At 31.3% G+C, this 23,097-nt stretch overlaps 1 protein-coding gene across 1 annotated transcript in view; it reads left to right on the top strand.

Annotated features, from left to right (window-relative positions):
* The first annotated feature begins 4,951 nt into the window (after window positions 1-4,951).
* LOC129913807 (neurogenic locus protein delta) overlaps window positions 4,952-23,097 on the top strand; it is a 39,393-nt gene continuing 21,247 nt past the window's right edge. The window contains exons 1-3 of the mRNA XM_055992672.1: window positions 4,952-5,961; window positions 16,429-16,737; window positions 22,558-22,624. Coding sequence (XP_055848647.1) covers window positions 5,905-5,961; window positions 16,429-16,737; window positions 22,558-22,624 — 433 coding nt within the window. The 5' untranslated portion in view covers window positions 4,952-5,904. The remainder of the gene's footprint in view (window positions 5,962-16,428; window positions 16,738-22,557; window positions 22,625-23,097) is intronic.

Below are 23,097 nucleotides of genomic sequence, written 5' to 3'. Positions count from 1 at the left end.
AGTTTTGTTGAAATACCGCATACTTGGCCGTTACTTGGCATAATTTCGACCTCGAAAAGTTTACATTTTGCACTTGGGCCACATTGTTGGCTTTTTTCGATTTCACTAGTTTTGGGGATAATTATAAGTTATAACTCCAAGGTATTATAATACTCCTTTACCAAATGCAGTCATTTTCCCATGTTTATCTCTCTTCTCTGGCATAGGTACCTAACAGTTCCATTTCGAAATATTAATACTTTTGATTTGATGGTATTCACTATGAGGATTCTGGTCTCTAGGTAGGTACTATATTTGGAGGTTGGAGCATATTAATAATCATTTGCAACATTCGAGGCGAGAATGACAATATTGCCCATAAACATTAATAGACCGAGAGCCCACAGCAAATTTATGCAGTTTTATAGCCTTAAGGGTTTTAATAACGAATTCAAAAGTCTGGCAGCTTTAAATCGCAGCCTTACATATATATGGTTTTCAGGAGATTAAATATCGCGAGTTTTTCAATTAATGTGAGTCGGCTAAATTGACACAAATTCATATTCTGAATATAAGGATTGAAGCTCTTTGTCATTTCCCCCTAAGCCTGAAGACATCAATTTTGACGATGCTACTAGCTCCATGCTAGTTTTAATCGTTTTTTTACCAGTGACTTAGTCCACTTTCATAATTAAGGGCCCATATCTTTCGGGATACCTACCAAGTTTCATGTCTTTTCGTCAAGAAATGGCCGTGCAAATGATTTTTGATGCCAAAAACCACCAAAGGCACCACTGTACGACACAATTCGTACCGATATCGCAGGTCTAACGAATTTCATTTCGCCAGTGACGACTGTTCAATAATGTTTCCAGGTTCAACTAATAAATTCTTTCATAATTTAAAAAATTAAAATCCAAATAACTCAAAATAAAAACAAAATAGTAAATTTTTCGTCAAATTCGACAAAAAAAAAATATTTTTAGAGGCCACTTAAGAGTAGGAAAAGCACGAATCTTCTCCATACAATCAAATTTCTTTGGGATATGGTAGATATATCGTCGGCGTAAAGCAAAATTGTTCTAAATCCAATTTTTACCGAAAATGAGTTAATGATGCAGTTTTACTAATTTGAGGGTGCTCTTTCCGAATTTTAAAACCATTTTTGTCAAAAAAAAATTTCATTCCGCAGATAATATAATTTAATGGGAAGTAGCCTTTTGAAAATGAGCCCGAGTATTCTTAATTGTTCTAAGTCCCATCATATTTTGTTCTAAGTCCACTTTTTATTTAAGGAAAAAACGTACTTGCATAGGAATTGTTCTATGTTAAATTTTGGGTTTTTAGTTTTTAAAAATACCTATTTAGAAATAGCATACTATACCTACCTACTAATGAGGTTAACTTGAATATTTTATTAAAGAGAAAAGAGCAAACTTTTTAAAAAACATAACTTGAATGGCAAACGAGCAGAGAATTGTCGCTTTAAATCAATTTGAAACTTAAAAATCGTCCCGTGTAAAATTAGCTTTTTGTGACTTAGAACAATTTTGCTCTACGGCGACGATATGTAGTAGGTATAGAATATATTTGAACAGGGGCGTACACTCCCTTGGGGCAAGCGGGGCGACGCCCCGGGGCCCCCGACCGACCTCAGGGCCCCCACTGAAGACAATGCAGAGAAGGAAACTGTTAGCATAAATTGAGTTACGAAGTAAATTAAAATGAATTTGAATCACTTTGGATACAAGGGAGACAAATTATGTCATTCAGTGTAATGTATAATGTAGCCACATAATATATATTGATTTGATAAAAAAGGTTACCCCAGGGGCTCCAAAAGGAAATAAACTGCTTTTTTAAAAGAAAAATTATAATTTTATCTTAGGGCCCCAAAAAATATTACTTGAAAAATCTTTGCAACCACAAATAATACATTAGGGGCCCCAAAAAAGCAAAAAACAACTTCAAGCCAGGGCCCTGCAGGGACCCCAAATGCCTTTACTTCAGTACTTAAAAAAAAATTGTTTTTTTTTGCCCCAACATAAATACATCAATGCACAAACTAAAAACATTACGTTCTTGGTGGCATTCCGAATATTACATCAGAACAGAGGCTTCAATACCTATTAATTCTTGGCTCCAAAAAAATTATATTATATTTTAGGGGCCTCTAAGCACTTAATTCTGATAATTTTGAGGCCCTAAAAATTATTTTTCAGGGGCCCCAAAAGAAATAAACTATGTTTGATGATGGAAAATCAAATGTGTACATTACTTTAGAACAGAGACCCCAAGAACTATCAATTCTAAGCTTCAAAAATTTTTATTTTAGGGGCCGCTCAATATTTAATTTTGAGGGCCCCAAAATGAATTTTTCAGGGGCCCAACAATAAAAAAAAATTATGTTTGATGATGGAAAATCAAATATGTACATGTACATGTACATATTACTTCAGAACAGAGGCCCCAAGAACTATTAATTCTAAGCTAAAAACAAAATTATTTTAGGGGTCTCTAAATATTTCATTTTAGGCAAAGTGCATTACGAACATATTAAAACATTAAAATAAACCTAAAAATATATAAGCCATACAAAAAAATGTATGGCGTATACGTACTTTTTTTGTATCTAAAGGGCCCCCAAATATGAAAGGGGCCCAGACGACTCAACGTACGCCACTGTATTTGAACTACCTACATATCGTCGGCACAAAGCTAAAACCGCGAATCTGCATTTTTGGACATTTTCACTTTAATGCGTTATTTAACTTGTTATCGGTCCCTCTTTCCACTGCTTCGACCCCAATCATCCATCTGTTGCCTAAAAGCCTAAAATATCAATTTCCGTAGCACGAGTTCCCATAAGATTGCATGAATTTCCAAAACTTTGAAGTCGTTTTTCTCAAAACTACAATTTTGCAGATTAGTGGTTTTGGCGCTGTGCCCACGATATTTAGGTACACTTAGAGAAGAAATAGTTAATATCGGGATAACTATTAAAATAGTTAAAAAATGGTAAAATGGTTATTTGTGACTATTTTAATATAGTCAATCGAAGTACTCGTGTTCTCCAAATTAACTATTAATGAGTGAATTTTAACTATTAAAATAGTTATACATATGTGACTATTTAAATACCTAGTCAATAATGACTACTTTATCTACTTATTTAAAATAGTTATCCCGGTTAAAATAGTTACTTTTTCTCTGTGTGTACCTACACAAACGTGCCTACCTATTTGTGATATTATATTAATTTAAATAAATTAAGATAAAAAATTAAAATTAAAACTAAAACTAGAACAAAAAATTGTAGATAGGTAGTAGGTATACTATTTCTATGGAGTTTGGTATTAACAGAATAAGTCCATTTTTTTTCCAAAATGAGTTAAGTATGCAGAACTATTTAAAAAAAAATCTATTTTCGTTTGGTCTGAACAGCATAACTCTAAGTAAACTAGTTCCAAAGAGATTAAATGGTCCTAACCACACTTAAGTCCTTTTTCTAAAATTATGTTAGATCGTAATGCCATAACTAAAACTTTTGTGATGTTTTGACCAATCAAAACAGCACAACTCATTTCCTTTTTTTTACCAATGACGGAAATGACTGAAAAATATTTTAATCGATTGATTTGTTTCAAAAAAAAAACAAAAGTAAATCGCGGTAAGTCCGAAAAAGGACACAACTCGAAATAATCTTATTCTTGAACGAAAAATAGTTTGGTCTAAACAACATACCTACCTATACATATCTCACTACGCTCAAATATTAACTTTTTAAATTTATTTATTAAAGATAAATTGCAAATTTGTAACTAAATAAAACTGGGTTTGGAAGAATTTTTCCAACTTTAAAATGTATTATATCTCCAAACGACGATTTTGTTAACACCAAACTCCATAGATTTTTAAGATCCCCTGAAGAGTAAACTATTGGCAATTGGCAATTGGCACCCTCACATACTGGTTAGCCTACGTCCGGACGCGTCCCTACGATCCACCTTTTAGTAGGTAATCCACCAAAATTCAAAGAGAACTACATATATTTAACTATAAATGCTTTTTCCAAGAATAGCTTTGGTAGGTAGGTATGTACATATGTACCTATCTATATTTGCAATTTCTGAATGTTTGTTTATCAATAATTTGTTTTAATGATTTATTTACAACTAGGGTAAGTATGTATTGTGCATTCTTATCTTTCGAGAGAAAAAATATCGTTACCTTACCCAACGGTTACTTCACATAACATATAACCAAATTCAAATCATCCCGCCAATAGAATGATAATAATTTTATTCGCTCTAATGTGTTAATTAAAATCAACAACAACACTAGCGCCAATTTTATTTTTTCGCCTTCGTCTAATCTGCTAACTACTAGAGCAAAGAGCTACACAAAACACAAAAATTCCTCTCTCAAGTAAACAAAAAAATCATCGAATTCATTTTATAAAAATAACAACAAATGAATCAATTTAAGGGGAAATAAATCCAACAAATTTGAATTGCAGCCGGCAATTCATTCTATTCATTCAATAGTAGAATGAAAAAAATAAATTCACCACCATCATCATTCACATTCATCCTCTCAAATTTCGAATTCAATTCGAAATACAACAACAAAAAATACAACATCAAACGAAGAGAGAATGGAGAAGACAAGAAAACATCTGTCGAGTTCGAGACGAGAGTTGTTTGTTGTTTTTTATGTTGCTACTTCTCGTTGTATTATATATTTCTCCTCTTTCCCTTGCAATTGATTGTTGTTGTATTTTATATTGCATTTACACAAAACACAGTTTGCTTTTTCTTTTCCACCATCATTGTTTCATTATGAGTGCAAAAGAGACAACAACATAAATAGAAATGAATACTTTTGTACTGTTTGCATCAAAAATTCATTTCGAATGCAAAGTTGAAAATGTTTGAGTTGACGGATGAGCCAAACGTCGAACTAGTTGCCAGTTTTGAAGTTTGCGTGGTGAATGTCGGGTCGGACATTACAAATCGCTATCGCACCGTGCTATATAATTTTCACACACTGCTAATACACACATACACATTTAAAAAAAAAAAAATTTATAACGATTGCTATATTAATATACGATTTTTTAAAAAATTTTCAATATTTACAAAAAAAGATAATTTAAAGAGACTCGTCTTCATTGATTTTTTATTTAAACGCCGGCTTTAAATTATCATCATCAAAAAAAAAAATAATATTTGAAAGTGACAAATTTTTAAAACAATCGGCGGAATTCTATTGAAAAAAAATCCACCACTCAAAAAAATACAAGAGTTTACCGCGCGCATCAACTTCTGTCAAAAAAAATCGTGAAAAGACCGTTATAAAAGTAAAAACGAACAGTCCTTCACTCGAATTGTGGATAAAAATTAAAGTGTTTGACTGTCAACGACGAACATGTGCTTATAACGTTATTTATCGTAAAGAAAATAGCGAATTTTAAGAAAATCCCACCAAAAAAAAAAATAAAAATATCCTTGGGATTAAAAAATATTTCTCCAAAACAAAATGAGAAAAGTGTAACAATTTATGTGCTAAATATAATAAAACATAGGTTAAAAGTTTTGTGATACACTATAAAACAAAAATTCTGACGAAATGGTTAAATTAAAACTGTCAAACCGTAAAATTTAGTAAAAAAAAAATAAAGAAAATTTTATAATTTTTTGTGCAATAACACACAAATATATAAATTATATTTTGGATTACACTCTTTCAAGCGCGCACATCTTTACACACAACATAAAAAAAGTGCGCAAATTAATTTTTTTTTTATTTCAACTTGAAAACACAAAAAAGTATTTTATTACTTTTTTTGTTGGTTAAAATATCAACCAACAACACACAATTTTTTGCTGCCCAACAAATTGCAACAAAACTTCATTTTACAAAATGAATTGGATTAAAATTTGCCTGTCTGCATGGATTTTATTATTAGTTTTAAGTGAGGTGAGTATTTTTTCATTTTTTTGGCTGATTTTTTTCTTGATTAAGAAAATTATGTCAAAAAATGAAAAAAATGTCGATTGATATCTTTTTATTTCTATTTTTAAACATTGAGATATCACACATTAGATTTTTGTAATGAAAACGATTCGGTAGGGTTTTGAATAAACTATCCACCAAGATCCTTAAAATTTGGAAATTTATTTCCGAAAGAAAACCAAACAAATTCTACATTTCCTTTTGTCAGTTCAGAGTTAAAAAATCTTGTTTAGATTACTGACATTCAACTTAAATGACTTTTAAAGTCTACAATTCATGGCCGAATCTTAAGAAAAAAGGACGCAACTTTCAAAAAACATGGTTTTGATCAAAGTATTTCCAAACACATACATTTGATCAAAGTACATATCCTTTCCAAGGTGTGAAAGCCTTTACTTGCTCTTACCTATAAATCGAAAATGAAATGTTCCTATTAGGCCCATTTTATCAGTTCAGAAGTTGACTCCAGTTAACTCGAAACTGTTTTTCTATAGTAAAATCAATTCAGTTGATCTAGAGTTAACTGAAAAACTTCACCTTAGGGATTAAGAAAAAGATAATTTAATAGAAATTAACTTTTGTCGCCTTAAGAAACCTCTAGGATAAAGAAACCTACATTCATTCAATGCTTAAAGGTTTTCAACTTGGTTTAAATTGCTATTTGCATTTTCAGAAACGTTAGCGACGAAAATGTTGGTCAAGTTTTCGGTCTCTGGATCAAAAATCCTTGCAGTTAGTTGCGGGTGACAGTGAATGTAGTGTTTGACTGCTAATATACAGGAATGCTGCCTCACTTTAGGCAGTATTCTTTAATTTGTTTCCCAGTTTCCGTAGGATCCTTCTAACGCCTTGCAATTTTCATTTAAAAGACCTTAAAATTTTGGTTCACAAAATAATCTTAACTAAAAATAGCAACTTAAAATCTAGCTTTTGTCGAAAAAAAAAAAAATGTAGAATCATTCCAATTCCAAGAACCTTTTTTCTGTTTAGGCAGTTTGAAATTGTTTGACCTTTTCTTGAAAATCTAAATTTGAAATTAAAAGTACATTAAAATTACTTTGGTTCTAAAAAAAAGGTGATCGTAAAGTTATCTAGTTTTAGACTAGCCAAAATTCTGAATCAAGATTTTCGAGCTGTTCAAATGAATTTCTCTTTTTCACTTTGCAAAGTACTTTTAAATCAAAATTTGTTGAAATCCATTAACAATACTAGCTGAATTCCTTTGGGCGCATTTATCTACTGCTTAGTACTTAAAGATTTTCATTAATATATTATAGTAGTTGGAAGCAACTTTAAGTACATAGTAGCGTTAAGGAACACAGCTTCGTTCACGTAAAACTTACTTGCTGAGAATCCACAATTAGTTTTTCAATAAGGGCCAATAGGTATTTAAAAATAATCAGATAAACCTCAGTTAGAGCTCATTCATAAAAATAAAGTTTAACAATTATTTTAAAATTAATAGAAGACTTGAGTGAGCTTACTTACACAATTTCTAACAAAAAATTTAAAAAAAAACTCGTTTCGCTGAGTCGGTACTTTGGTACCTATATGCTTTGTGCCATGCGTAATGAAAACTCTTTTGTTTCTAAATTTTTATTTAATTTAATTAAAAATAATGTCACAGAATTTGTGTTAGTTTATTTTACTTTGTAGGTTATGTTAACATGAGTTCAAAGTACATATATAAAGACCCATTTTTTTTTTTTATTATTATTAAAGCACCATCCTTTCAACATTCCTTATTAGTTAATTTTTTTATTTTTAATTAATAAACCCAGATCAACTAGCCTTCAAGATAATATATCAACAAAAAATAAAAAGAGCAAAAAACGCATCAACTTACCTACCTTACCTTTACCTATATCTACCTTTATTGGTATTTCGCTTCTCTTTGTAGTTGGTAGGTTAAAAAAAAAGCATGCATTCCTTGACTCCTCTTTGCCCTCCTTTAAACCATATGCTCAGCGTAGGTCATCAATCCAACGGTCTACCAGCAAATGTCATTCTCCTGCTGTTTCAGAGAGACCCCTTCAAAATATAAAAAAACAAAAATGATACAAAAAAAGCAAAAAAGCTGCTCAAGTAGGTATTTTGCATGATTAAAAAGTGCACAGACAACATCATGCCTGGAATATACCAATAATAAAAATACATCATCCCCACTTGTACGGGTAAAAGTGTCGATTTACTTTACTTGTTTAACAAAAAATATATATAAAAAAAAAACTCTCTCCTGGGGTTCTTCTTCAATGAATGTTCTTATATCAAAAAAAAATATGTATAAAAATAAAAAAGAACTTAAACGCAAATGACAGCATCTTAGCTTGAAACTGGGTACACACATATGGTCTCCTTCTTCGTGGATCATGTGTGCTTGTTTTTTTTTTTTTTTTTTTGTTTGGTTCTTATTTATTTGTTTTTATTTTGCAATTCTTAAAACAAAATCTTGCACATTGACACAAATGAAAAAAATAAAGTTAATGATCTTCATTATTAAAAAAATTGCATGCATGTTTAATCTTGTTTTAGTTATTTGTCTAAAAATATACCTACATATTCTTAAAGGAATTTTCATTCAAACTTATCCGATTTTCATAAAATAAAAAAGAAGCGATGCTAAGTATGAGCACATTAAGATGGCAGGACAAGATAGTTTCATGATTGTTGGACAAAAGATAGACTATACCCGCTTAATTGAGCAGTTAAAACAGTGTGATATATCATTTTAGCAATTAATTTTACAAAATTCTGCTGGTACTTATAACGAGTTATATCTTTATTATCATTTTATCGTGCGATTTTTGGTGATTAAGATTGATTATGATCTTTCTTGGGGTCAATCATACACCAAATAATGCACCGATTAAAGAGGATCAGCGGAAGTTCAGTCGGAGTTTAAATTTACACAGTCTGCTATTATGACTTTTATGTCATGACTTAAAACCTAATTTTAAATCCTTCACCATATTTTCATCAAAAGTTAATCTTGGATTTAACAGAAAAAGAAGACAGTGGTGATATGTTATGAAAAAAAAAAGATTTATAATAGGATTAACTTTGAAAGCCGAGTGAAATCCCCCCAAATCTGATCTGGGTTTATAAATGGATAAAAATACAAGCATGAAACTTCCCCTTATTTTATTTTAAATTCACCATTTTTATCAGATTATGGCAAAAAGGGAAAATAAACAGATCGAAAACTTTCGGAAAAAAGGATAAAAAGGAATGTTTGTTTTCATTTCATATCATGATCGGATAATAGCCGCCTTCCTTTGAGGTAAATTTCAAGTGAAAGTAAATGTACTAGATCATCTTCTAAAGAGTAGATATCCACTTGCAATGGAACGCGGCTAGGTAGGATAATAGGTGTGTTCATTTTACCTTCAGTATGCAGATAGGTACTGTTAAGAAACGTACTTTAACGGTGTTAAATTGGTTCTGGATAAGTGTATTCAGTACCAAAATAATTTGAGCTAAGATCTATTTCACCAAAGTGTCGATTGTCAAATATAGTAGAGTGAGGAAAAAATTCTCTATAATCGAAGAAATTCTTATTTTTACTCTCCCACTGAAAGATATTTTGCTGTTCCACTAAAAATCAAACAGAACAGGAACCGTATTGAACAGATAACAGAGATACTTTTATGTCTCGAATAGGTTTTTAAAAACAACGTCATTCATTACCTTTCAATGAATAATGAATCAATTTTTTTTAATCGCAGTAAATTAAACCTGTTAAATAGAATTGTGGTTATATCAATTGATTCCAAAACTCTTCGTACACTCTTTCTTCAACTAGATACCTGCCTTTTATTTAAAACAAAAAATCTCATCTCATTCAGACACTTCAAGTTTGACAGATACTATGTGTCGTCTATTAATTATATTGCAATGGGAAGAAGGAACTTTCTTCTCAGAGCGCGCAATCTATATAATGTACATTATATAGGTATTATACATTGTATTATGACGACAACAACGATGGAAGAGACAAAAACAAACAATAAGAAAAAAAAAAGAAAATAAAACAACATAATTAATGGGTGAAATTACGTTTTTTTGTTGTTGTACTGGCTGTGCCTCCTTTTCTTTGCGTGGCTTAATTAAGAGCCGCGGCGCTCATAACTGTTTTTTTATTATTTTATTAAATAAAAAAAGAACTTACATACGAGTATATATGTATCTACCTAACTTGTAATACACACGTCAAAGCAAACTGAATTCATTAAACTAGTGGATTTTGTTTGTGTTATCATTGTACGTAAATATACAAACAAACATACCTACATATATGTAACACTTTAACAATAGGTCTTCTGACAGAACTAGAAATTCAATGGTTGAGTGATTCTCATCCTCCACTTCACTCTTCTCTTCTTAATTATTTATTTATTTATTTTTTTTTCAAAATGGAAATGCGTTCTTGTATATTTATTTCACCTTTCCAATATTATTGCTGCATTTCAAACATCGAACACAGCTATTGAATTAGTGTAATGTCAAAAAAGTGCAATTTTTTGTTCATTTTTCTCAGATACCTAAGAAGATAAATGTCAAAAAGTGCATTGAATTCGTGCTGTGGTTGTCTTTTAATCTATTACAACCTTGATAGATTGAGGACATGACAAATAGTAAGAATTTGCACACAAACTAACAAATAATTGATTTAAGTTTCTAACTGCAGTCAATTGTTATACCTATTTGGGTAGAAAAATACACCAAAAAAGTGCATTTTCTGCTAATTTCTTTAAAATGAAGAGAAAAATGTCAATACTATTTAGAATTGCTGTCTTCATCTACTACAATTTTGACACATAGCTAAGAAATGTCAAATAGAAGAACACCTCTAAATGTCTTAAAACAACAACAAAAAACTACCTAACTTAACTGACAAAGAAAGTATCGACCACTAAAAAAGTTATTTTTTTTTTTTTCAACATTTCATGGATGATCGTTCAGCACGGGCATAGCACCATGATAAAGCAGCCAACACTACAACAACTACTACCAAGGCAATTGGCCGAATTCTTGTCGAGTGCTGCGCGCAGAAAGGTTCTCCTCACCTCTTCATCTTTACCTTCGTCTTTATCATCGTGTTCGTGATCCACCAGCCAGCCAGCTAGCTAGCACAGCTCCCAGTATACACCATGGTCTTCTTTGTAAAGTCGCTTTTAATCCAAGCAATTCACCGACCGCGCCGCCGCCACCGCCACGCCGCGCAGCGCTGCCGATCTCCTGTCGATCGATCGGCTACGATCGCGCATGAAAGCGCAATCCAACACGCAGTGTGGTGGATGCGGGCCATCTAGTAGCACAAGTATGCACTCCATGTGCATACCACTACAGACACCGCACCGTTCGTGTGGTATCTTTATACACCTATAGAGCTATAGTGCCAGCAGTTTCTCTTGTCCCTCCACTTCTCGGCATGTCCACTTCAAGATTCAATGTTTGACCGGCGAATCGTATGCCGTGGGAAACAATTCGGTTTTCTTGAATTTTTTTATTCCTTCTTTTTGCTTTTTTTGTTCTTCTGTTTCTCTTCTTTTTTTTTATTTTGTTTTTATTGTGTATGTTTTTCCTTGCCTTTTCATTTTGTGTGTTGTTCGTCGTCGTCGTTTGTGTAGTCTTGGAGGTTTGTTATGTTTTTTTTTTTTTTGCTTTTTTTTAATTTTATTATTTTTGTTTTTTTTTTTTTTTTATTAGGTTTTTTCCTGGCTATAAACTTGAAATGAATCACGGATGCCGATGAGAGAAAAGAGATGTTGGAAGATCTATGGCTGAGAAGGAGAAGGAGGAAGAGGTGGAAGAGATCACTAGCACCACCAGGGATCCGACGAGTATAAAACAAGGTGTCTGTGGAGTAACCTACCTTTTGAGACCTAACACTATACTCGCGGCTACCTACCTCTTGGCAATCTCTTGGCCTGTGTTCTTCTACATTGGCTTAAACTGTCTCTCTCTCTCTACCTGGCCCTGTCTCCTCTAGACTTAACTTACCATTTGGGAGTTTTTTTTTTTGTTATTGTTGTTCTCTGTGTGTGACTTGTTATTCCTCAGTCTTCTTTGGTGATCTGCTTTTGTTGTTCGAAGAGCATCGTTGTCAGATTTCACCACACTCTACTCGATTCTATGTGAACAAAGTTGGTTGGCTTTAAACATCAAACATCAGCGCTAGGCTAGCACTAGTGCTAGCTATTTGCTATATGATTGTGGGCCTTCTTGTGTGTAGATACTAAGATACTATACAACAACTCTCCCAACTCCCATATGGTAATGGGAAGGAGTGGTGGAGGAGCTGCTTCTTAATTGCATAATTTGGTTAATCGTAGTGTCATTTATTTTCCATATTTCTAATCAAGCAATTAAGACATTGGAATGTTATTTTTTTAAAGAATGGTGGGTGTTTAAAATAAAAAATAAAAATATATAGTTAATTGGTGAATAATTAACGATGATGATGGTTTGTTTGACAGGTGTCAGCAAATCAGCAAATTTGTGTTCATACAACAACTGTCAGTTATGTAGGTCAATCATTTTGATCAACATCATAAGTCATCACACCATCATTATCATAGTTCGTTCACTTTCATTTTATATAATTTTCAAGTCAATTAGGTCAAAATGATTGGTGGCGATTGTTTGTAGTAGTTGCGACGGCTTCCGGTGGTATTTAGCAAGGTCTTGACCCCGTCTGACTTTGAAAGTTCCTCTTATGAGAATATAAAAAGATGACATTTGCATTGATAGTTTCTTTGAGAAAAAAAAAGAAAAAAACTCGCTTTGATATTCAACACAAGCAGAAAATGATATCTATCTCCATCTATTTTTTTTTTCTTTGGATTTATAGGTATTCTTTTGTTTGAATTTTTTTTTAAGTGTTAATATATTTTGATAGAAATGTGTCGATATCGATCAATGATTTGGTTGGTAGTTTGTCAATGTCTAGTTTGACGGAGGCTTTGTTTATTAATTTTGTTTTATATACTTTTAGTGAAGTATAGTGGTAGGATATTTGATAACTCGAGAATGCGTTTTGTCTACTATGTAAATGGGCCATCTTGATAGGTAAACCTTTAAAAAAAAGACGTCGATGTAAATAAATTTAACTGTCATTATATAATTGGCATTTTAAAATGTTATTTTTGACAGTTGAGTGAGTCATAGTTGTAATAGTGACTGTTTATGAGCGATTAAAACAAAGGTAAATATTTCTTTCGATTTTTTGTTTCGAAAACGATCATTTAACATAATTTGATAGTACGCGAACAAACCTAGCAGAAAGCAGTTGACAAATGACAGTCACAATAAATAGATCCGTTCGCAAACTAGTGAATGTTTGTATTTTCGTATATTTTTCCATTAACTGTTTGTTTTATATAAAAGATCCTTTTAAATCATGAAGGAAAATTCAACACAACGCAACTTCATGGTATGCGAACATACCTAGTTTTAAGAAGGTATAAAAATAGATACGTTCAATTGTAAATGGAAAAGAAAAACTGTATTATTTAAGAACACTGGAAGTTCAAATGGAACACACCTAAAAATTTATCAACCGAAATTTAATGATAAAGAGAAGTTCCGTTCGCATACTTTTGAATTCACACAAGGAACTCGTTTTTGCGAATAATATTAAATGGAGGATTAAGATAAGGAATCACATTCTACATCATGGATGTTTTAAGTAAAAAAAAAAAGAATTCAAGGTTTAATAGTAATTTATACAATCAGACTAATGACTAAACGTATTTTCTTGAAAGATGCTGACACAAATCTTAATAAAATACTGTCCAAGTGAACAGAAGTCATTACAATTTCATTTAACGACAATTCCAATGAACTCAATATACCTAGTAACTCCACCACACTCTAAATTGAAATGTCACTGACATCTGTCAGAAGTACCGGCGCCATTAGGTATATTCCCATATTTAAATGCCAAAATATTGAACAAAATAAAATTCTGAATAAATCTCATGACAATCACTTCTGACACATAAATGCCGTTTCAAATAAACAAAACAAAAAAGAAAAAAAAAAAAACAGTTGGTCTGTCAATGAATACTTAACTGTTAAGTTAGCTTAAATAACCTGTCAAATACATAAAGAAATGAAAACCCATTTGCCACATTTCCGTTTTTGGTTCTTTCTTATTCATAAAAGGGCTAGTTCCCATCATAATGGTACCTAGACTATTTTTGTGTTTGTTATCACTGCATACACAAACTGCGGATGAAAACCTTTCTCAAAAAATTTGTCTCCCAATCTCTATCACTTCGATTCTATTTCGTTGGTCTAATCATAATGCAAAGAATTGACATCTTTAAATTCTTATTTATTATAATTCCAATAATAATTTATTATGCATTTTTAATTTTGTTAATTTATTATTGCTCGATTTGGAAGATTGAAAGATAGCCGAAAAAATACAACTGAATAAAAAAAAGCAGTTGTCATAAATTTGCAATCGTTTACCGCAGTTCTGTAGATTTTTTTTTTTTAATTTTTGTGACTGGCCCGAGGATGGAGAACTTTGAGAATTTATGATTTTAGTCTGATGGTGATGTTGCCGCTGTTTTTGTGTCGCAAAACTTGTCCAATTTGTTTGTTGAATTTATTTAAAAAAAATGGAAATGTTATAAAAAAAAAAACGAAACGAAACACAGTTCATTACCATATCCAGATGCATTTCATTTCCATCGAATGATTAATGTTTGACTAGTAACCTGATCAGATGAGAGCTCTTAATGGAAAAGAGCCTTCAGCGCCCGCTCTTGTATGTTTTTTTTTTTCACTCATCCCCTGAAAGTATCTTCTTTCTGTGGTAGTGGCTGATGGCGGAGGCGAGCAGTCACTACGCGCCGCTTTTTAAGTGAACTGTCCAAATAGTTAGTATGTTTTTTTTTTTTTTTTGTTCTGTTCGACTCGCTAAATACCATGGTGAAAGATTTATCGCCGTGCATATTCAACTCCATAAACTGGTGAAGAGTAAACGAATGGCTTTTTAATTCGATTATCTGGTGGAAGCACGGGACATAAGCGACGTCAAACGGGCAAAAGAAAGAGAAAACCTTTGGAATTTTCAATTTGGAGGAGATTGGAGCAGCAGCCAGGGCACAAGAACAAACACAGGCAGTGTCAGTCAGTCAGCCAGCCACCCTATAGAATAATTTACGAGTTAGCCACAAGAATCACACAACACTGCTATCCAAGTTAAGTTTAACATTGGCAGGAGAACAGATTCTGACTCTACATAATATGTATTCAAAAGAACACACAGACTTTTTGTAATGGAAGATGCTGGTTTATTTTTAGTTTTTCCAATTCAATCCTACAGCATATGGGATTGGGGGTTTTTGTGTTTTTATTTGGGGTTGTGACACGCTTTAAACATTTATTATAATTCCCCGGGGCCGCAAGTGCCGCATGTCAATGCCGCCACCGCATGCATAGTCTGCACATCTGTTTGGACCAACAAACAAATAAAAAGAGTTATTTTGAAGGAGAATCATTTCTACGATGGATATTGAAACTAATTAAAGAACATTTAATGAAGTTCATTTGAAAATTTTGTTAGGAACATAATTTTCTTTTTTCTTCTTTTTACTTTTAAACTGTCATCGGGACAATTTGAGAAAACCATAAAACTTTCCTACTATCTGTCTTGATATTTAGGGGCTTAAGGTGCAAACTAATCCTAAAATAGAAAATAATATGAAACTGAAAAACTAGGTTAGTTAAGATAAATAATCAGCAGTTTTTCAAACTCTTGTCGGCAGAAATATTTTTTTAGGATTTCAATTGACAAATGCCTGTTTAAAGAAAAAAACTGAAACTAACCTTTGCATGGGAAATTATACAACACTCTCTTTCCATTCTCCTAACCTTTAAGCGCGTACCTAAAACCGACGACACACTTCGACCCGATCAGACTAATTCATCTTGATGTTTCTTTTGTTTTTGTTCTTGTTAACTTCCTTTTGTATATATATTTTTTTTTCTCTTTCTTTTTTTGTTGGTTGTAAAAAAAGACTACAAAATCGCGCCGTATCTTTAGTCATCATCCACTATGTCTCATACCCAACCAGCATCATATTATGTTAATTTGAAAGATATCTGAGCACACCGCGCTAATAAATTTCCCTCCATACCGCTTTGTTTTCTTCCTGTTGAGACCTTTGGAATTAATTAACAACACAGAGTTAGATCTAACTGCTAATAATAGTCTCTAGCTTATGCTAATTTAAAATCTAAAAGTAATTACATTTCTAATCGTGTGATGTATTTTTTTTTATGTTATTGTTGTATATTTATTAAAAAGAAAAAAACAAAAACGTTACACCATTTATAAGTCTTAAAATAGAAAAAAATAAATAACTCTTCTCTTTATGTTCTATTCCAAACAAAAATACTAAAAAACACCAGGTGAACAGTTCCGGTTTATTTGAATTACGGCTTAAATACTTCAACAATGACAATGGACGAGATCATGAAGGTCAGTGCTGTAGCGGACAATCGGATGCGGTCGGAAAATGCATCGGTACATGTAAAACACGATTTCGTGTTTGTCTAAAGCATTATCAAGCGAAAATCGATACAACATCCCAATGTACATTTGGTGATGTTGTAACACCAATACTTGGCGAAAATTCTGTAAATCTAACAAATGTACCAAATCAGAAGAAGATGGATTTTACAAATCCAATACAATTTGCATTTAATTTTGCATGGCCGGTAAGTTTATATACATTTATTTTTTTTATTATTTTCTATTTTTACATTTTGATTATTAAATAGATATATAATAATGTACATTATTGGTTAAGGAATTTAAATTTTTAAAACGATCGATTGAAACTTGTATTTCACACGGTCTCATGATTTTTGCATATAATTATTCTATGACAGTTATAATAAAAATCATTATTCATTGAGTGTGATTGTTTTTAACGATATCATTATTCAAATAGGATTTTTTGTTTTGTGTTTGTTATTTTTGGAAGTATAATGTGACGTTTGATATTTGATGGTATATTTATTTATTTTTATTGTTTAATGAAGACATAATCATATGAATTTTATCAATATAAAAAGTAATATTTATTGAAATAAAATAAAATCCAAATCAAGTTTCTTGAACTTTTGTCTCAGAATTTTAGTCCTAAGAGATTTCTCTTTGTGGGACGCGCCTAATGTGTCATTTAATTTGACGCGTTCATTTTTGTTCTTTTTGAATCCTCAAGAACTGTTCGATTTGAAATTTTAATAAGAAATAAAACCAACACAATTTATTATTATATTATTGTAATAGAAGTAATTCAAGCTTTAACTATCCTGTCAAGCGATGTTTTCTAACTACTGCAGCGACATCTATTAGGTATTTAAATAATGTTCTTTTCATGAGTAGAAACTGAGAGCAACTAAACACTCAACTGCACATTCCAAACCGAAAATGTGATGACTTTGACATTTAAATTATGTGTGGTTCTGGTTTTCATTCTAGTCTATAAGCAAATTTCCTTTTTTCCATAATGAATTTATTTATTTCTCCATACAGAAATCAAATAAAATAATATGGTTATAAAGGTATTTCAATTTATTCTAAATCTCCAAATTTGAACAAAAAACTTTGACACTTTTAGAATGGAATGTTTTGATATGTATACAAGAAATACAATGAATAAAAGACCTTTTTGTCTTGCATTTTATTGACAGTTTTGTATATATTTTCTTTTGTTTAGAAAATATTTAGATGGTAGATTTCTGTGTACTTTCAATTCAAAAATAATAAATTTTTCACCAAATGTAAGTTAACATTCTAAAAAAAACAAAAGAATACAAAAAAAACTGTCACTTTATGTCAAAGCTAAAAAATAACTTAAGAATTGACATCCAAAGAATTAAATTAAAAGCAAAGATTGAATATCTCTGTTGTTTGGCACGTGTCTATTCTAAAGTATTCGACCTTTCTAAGGAAAATGGCAATAAATTAGTTAAAAGTTCCTTCAAGTAGCAAAAAAAAAAAAAACAAATAAAAGATTTTCTTTAAAAAATAAAACTTACTCAACAAAAAGATTCCATTTTGTCATTGGAGAATGTCAAAAATAAATTAAGTATTTAGGCATTTTTATTAATGACATTTTTTTATGGAGATATTTTGTTCCAAATTGGCATTTTTATGAAGTTTCCCACTTTTTTAACTTAATAACTGTAAAAAAATCAAAATAAATAAATAAAATCGTTTAAAAAAATATTTCAAAAATATATTTTGTAGCTGTTTCAAAATCAAACAGAAAAATAAAAACAAAAAAGAACTCAGTTCTCTCCCTTGCTATTTATAACTTCATGTCTACTGTCTGCAAAACACGACGACATAATATTATATTTTTGAGAAAAAGAGTGCGAAGCGCCGAAAACGAACACTTGCTTCTTGACTTGACGCTTATAATATTCTAAAAATACAATACGCAAACATATTATATTTATGTAGCGTAGGTATATAGTAGGTTGTCGCTGTTGCAGGAAAAACGATCATTAATGGTATACATGCGTCGAGAGCAACTTTACATTATACTTATACTGGTTATAGTTGTTTCTTTTTGTTTATTCATGAATTTTTAGTTATTTTGTATGTTAAAAAAATTGTTTCCCTGATGATGTGGCTTTGGAGATCTTGTTAAAGGTACTTGCGTGTATTTTTATCCTGAAATGCTTTTTTACTGGCGTTTGGAATGTCCTTGTGGTGGCCTCCCCTTCATTAAAATAGCCAAAACACGCGAGAAGAGAGAAGAAAAGAGAAACGATTAGTTTTTGAGTGTGATTTTGCATAACTCGCGACATACAAATGAATACATACATAAAATCCATACCTACATTTATAAAAATACCTCTGGTGGTACTTCGAAAAAATTATATTTAATAAAGGGAGTTTTCGAAATAAAGTGTGCACAGCACACCCCTTGTGTGGTGTATTCTTGTGTTTTATAAAGCAGAACATCTGTCAAAAAAGAAAATCTGCATGCAAATGTATGAGTGTCAATTACCAACGTACCATGCTCACCTCTCTTAATATGTTTTTGAATCACTTTGCATTTTATTCACAGTCTTCGTGGTAGGACATTGAACTAGTTTCTAAATAAAGGCGAGAAAAATTTGTATGACTTTGATATATATTTTCAACTGTTGCATGATCTATGATGACACATACACGGAATTTGTATGTCACACCAACAACATTGCCTTGACAGAGAAATTACTGTCTAGGTGGAGTATGTTGTGTTGCTTTGAATAAAACGTAAGAAATTACATTAAAATTATACTAAAATGTCAATTTACATTAGAATTGAAATGACTAAAAATTAAAATTAAAAAATAATTCCAAATTGCGTAAATTTCCATGAAATTAAAAGTATACAAACAGAACTTAAAGAGCAACTTAATCCAATTTCGCTCAAAATGTTAATACTTATGCTTTTATTTGTTTCATGAAGATTTAATATTGTGCAACATCCGTGATATTCCCTATATCATACCTGTAAGCTGTTGCCAATTTAAATGAGAAAATTCAATTCGTTTTTTTTTCTTTATGAAATAAAAAATTGTTATGAACACATCTAATATCTATAAAAATTAGCACCTGTCATATTTGACAGATGTGAATGTTCGCATTATTTATTAAATTGGAATCAAACAGTTTTTAACAAATTTTCTCACGGCAAAAATTGCACAACCAAATACAATTTGGCTATTCTCTGTTTTGTACGAACTAGCCATGAGCCGAAAGAGAAAGTTCTCATATTAATCAAAATCAAAAATAAAATAGGTATTTTCAAATGGAAAGGTTCATGATTCACTTGTTTAGTTGTCATCTCTTCAATTTTGACATTTGTCAGCCATCATGTTTCTTTTATTTTTTTCTTGGTGTCCGCACGTGGATTAACACACGCTTGAGTGAATTTAGTAGTTGACTACCACCAACTGTAATTTATTACCTCACCCTGTGCTTCACTCCAAAAATGAAAGAAAAAAAAACGTCATTTTAACTATTCGTTGGCCATTCGTCTTTAAAGAAGTCAGTCTACCAAAACATTATAGAGATAGGTATTTTTTCATGTTGGTCGTTTTAAGAACGATCGCGCGGTTTATTTTTTTCAACTTTTTCAACTTAAAAATACAAAAACAAAAATGCCATGTTTCCTTTTTATTATATTCTTCTAAAATAAATTCACCATTTACGTAGGTACTGAAGGAACAATACAATTTTTTTTTTTTTGTTATTTGTAATCGTGCTACTACTTTAAGAGGGGTTACAAAATCACCCGGTGGTATGAAACTAGTTAAAGTGGAAGTTGTGGTGGTCCCTGTACGAACTATAGTGAGTTACTCGTTTATTTTTGTTCCTTCCTCTATACTTGTACCTTTATGTTAAACATTTTTTTTTTTTTTGTTTTTCTGATCGTTCATCCTCATCATGTTTCTTCGACTTGAAGGCACATTATGTATATAGGATAGGGGTGAAATTAAAAGCCTGCTTGATCAGATGGATATTTTCATATATATACCTACTAATGGTGGTTGTTGTGAAAGGCAATGTTTGAGGGGAAGTTTGAAAAACAAACAGGAAAAAAATCGATAAGTTCGTTACAAAATTATACTGGATACATAGTACATAAACATTTTTTTTTTCGGGAGGGAAGTAGTTAAAAAACTTTTTTTTTACTGAAACAAACAGGTTTTATTTTAAAGGTAGGTAATTTAATGGGCCAAAGTGACAAATGAATGATGACAGATTTTTATCAGCTTAATTTGTGAACAAGTTCACTGAAAATGAATAATAATGAACCGCATTTATTATATGGGTGTTTATTTCTTTTTAAAGTAAAAGATACGTGTATATTTTTATGAGCTGTGTTCCTTTGGCCTAAGGTATCTACTGTTAAGTACTTCTGGCTCTATTCAACTCCATTTCTTCTATAGAAAAAATGTCATTGAATGGATTCAGGAGTACTAAAAAGTACTTTGCTGCATGGTATAAAAAGAGAAGGTATGATCATTAGAAAAAACTCAGTATCGAGAACTGTCAAAACTTATGGCTACTTAAGGTTTTGACAGCCCAGCCCATTGAAATTGTTGTTGTAAACAAATTTGTCTTCGAAATTGTTGTTGCTTTTGACTTTGCCAAATGCCAAACGTCAAAACCTTATTACCCCATTTTGTAAGATGGAGGCTCTAATGATCATACCTTGTCTTTTTATACCATGACTTTGCTGAGCCCAAAGGAACACAGCCATTGATATTCTTTCTACTATATTTTGTGAACAAAAATTCGTTCGTAGGTCTTCATAATATGAACACGTCTTATAAGAGTTCTGTCAAAATAAAACAAGACTTGTTCATGGTCATGGTCTATTTAGTCCAACATGTTCCTTTTGCAATAAAGATGATCTATACCTACACAAAATACTTTATTTTTATCTCTTCACACTTAATGCATTTAAAACCGCATCTTTTCTGAAATTGTAGGTCAGAAGAGTAATTTTAAAAATATCGATGCAGAATACAAAAAGATAAATGAAAACAAAACAAAACAAAAAACAAAATAGCCTTCTGAAAATAGAATCGTTTATCCCCAGCCGATTTATTATATTACACAAACAATTTCTGGACAAATTGCGTGTGTTTATTTGTTCATTTGATGAAACCTTAACGAGTGCATCCTCGCTCTCCATATGGAAGAAATCTTTAAGTCTGCACACCGTTATTTTTGAATGATGATGAGTTTATTTTAAACGTAAACACAGACAGATGTATGCAAAAGTGACGTTTAATGTTGATCTGTTTGATTTCTTTTTGCTGTTTTTTAATTTTAATTTTGCACGATACAATCCCTAAAGCGCGTGTCATTTAAAAGTGCAACAGTCATCAGACCAAACCAATCCTCATTTCAAATTTAAACAAAAACAATAAAAAAAAAATAAAACTTGCTTCAACCTACGAATGAAATTTTTGTTGAAACACTAATGTATGTCTGGATTATTTCCTGCCCATCCCTCTGGGTGGTGGAAAATCATCAACAACTGATTGCTTCTTCTTCTTTTCTCTGATTGAGCAACATCATTTTGTGTGGTGCGGTGTTGTGTTGGCTTTGGGAAATAAACCCGAAATGAAAATGAAACTTCATCATCATCTCTTGAGTTTTTTGACGACAACAAACACAAGCACCCACAAGCTTCTGATTTTTATTATTTTTTATTGTAACATGTTATTAAATTGACTCTGTTTTTTTTTTTTTTGTTTACTGTTGAGTTTGTTGTTTTTTTTTTTTTGTTGTTGAGGAAAAACCTCAGAGATTTTAATAGAGAAACTATATGGTTATACCTATGGTAACATATGCCACCTCTGCACAAACGTCAGCATCATCTTCCGGTCATAAATTAGCATATTTTTTAAGCAACAAGTGATGCGGTTATGGTTTTTATCTGCATTTTTGTTGAGTATTATATAATATACATATTCATTTTTTAATATATATTTTTTTTTTAATTTCATTTTTAGGGTACCTTTACGCTTATAGTTGAAGCATGGCATGATACAAACAATGACTCCAACGCGAGATCAAACAGTAAGTATACATTTTATATTACTTTAAAATGTCAAATATGACAGTTCTATTTTATGATAAAAAGTTATAAGGTTTGTTTGCTTTCTTATGTCACACGTTTTTTATATTTTGTTATGCTTAAAGAGGTAAACGAAGTTAAAGCAGTTGTTTGGTTAGTTTCGATTCAACATTTTTAATTTTTTTAATATATAAAACAAAAAGTATATGCAAACAGATCTGAAATAATATAATATGCTTGAACATATGCTATTAACGATCGTTATCGGGTTAGCAATTTAATTTCCTTCCTGTCCCTATATATATATATATCCACAAAAAATGTCACATGATCCTTTTCAATAAGTAATTTTTTTCGAACTGTCAAAAAACTGACACTTGATCACATTCCTTTCGTTGATATTTTTTTGTGCGTGTGCTATATTCTGCGCATGAATAACACGCTTACACTTATGATCTTTCTTGAATATTGTTTT

Source organism: Episyrphus balteatus, chromosome 3 (assembly GCF_945859705.1).
Source record: "Episyrphus balteatus chromosome 3, idEpiBalt1.1, whole genome shotgun sequence".
NCBI classification, from domain to species: domain Eukaryota; kingdom Metazoa; phylum Arthropoda; class Insecta; order Diptera; family Syrphidae; genus Episyrphus; species Episyrphus balteatus.
Note: the sequence above shows the minus strand (reverse complement) of the source record. Positions and strands in the feature narration are given on the sequence as shown.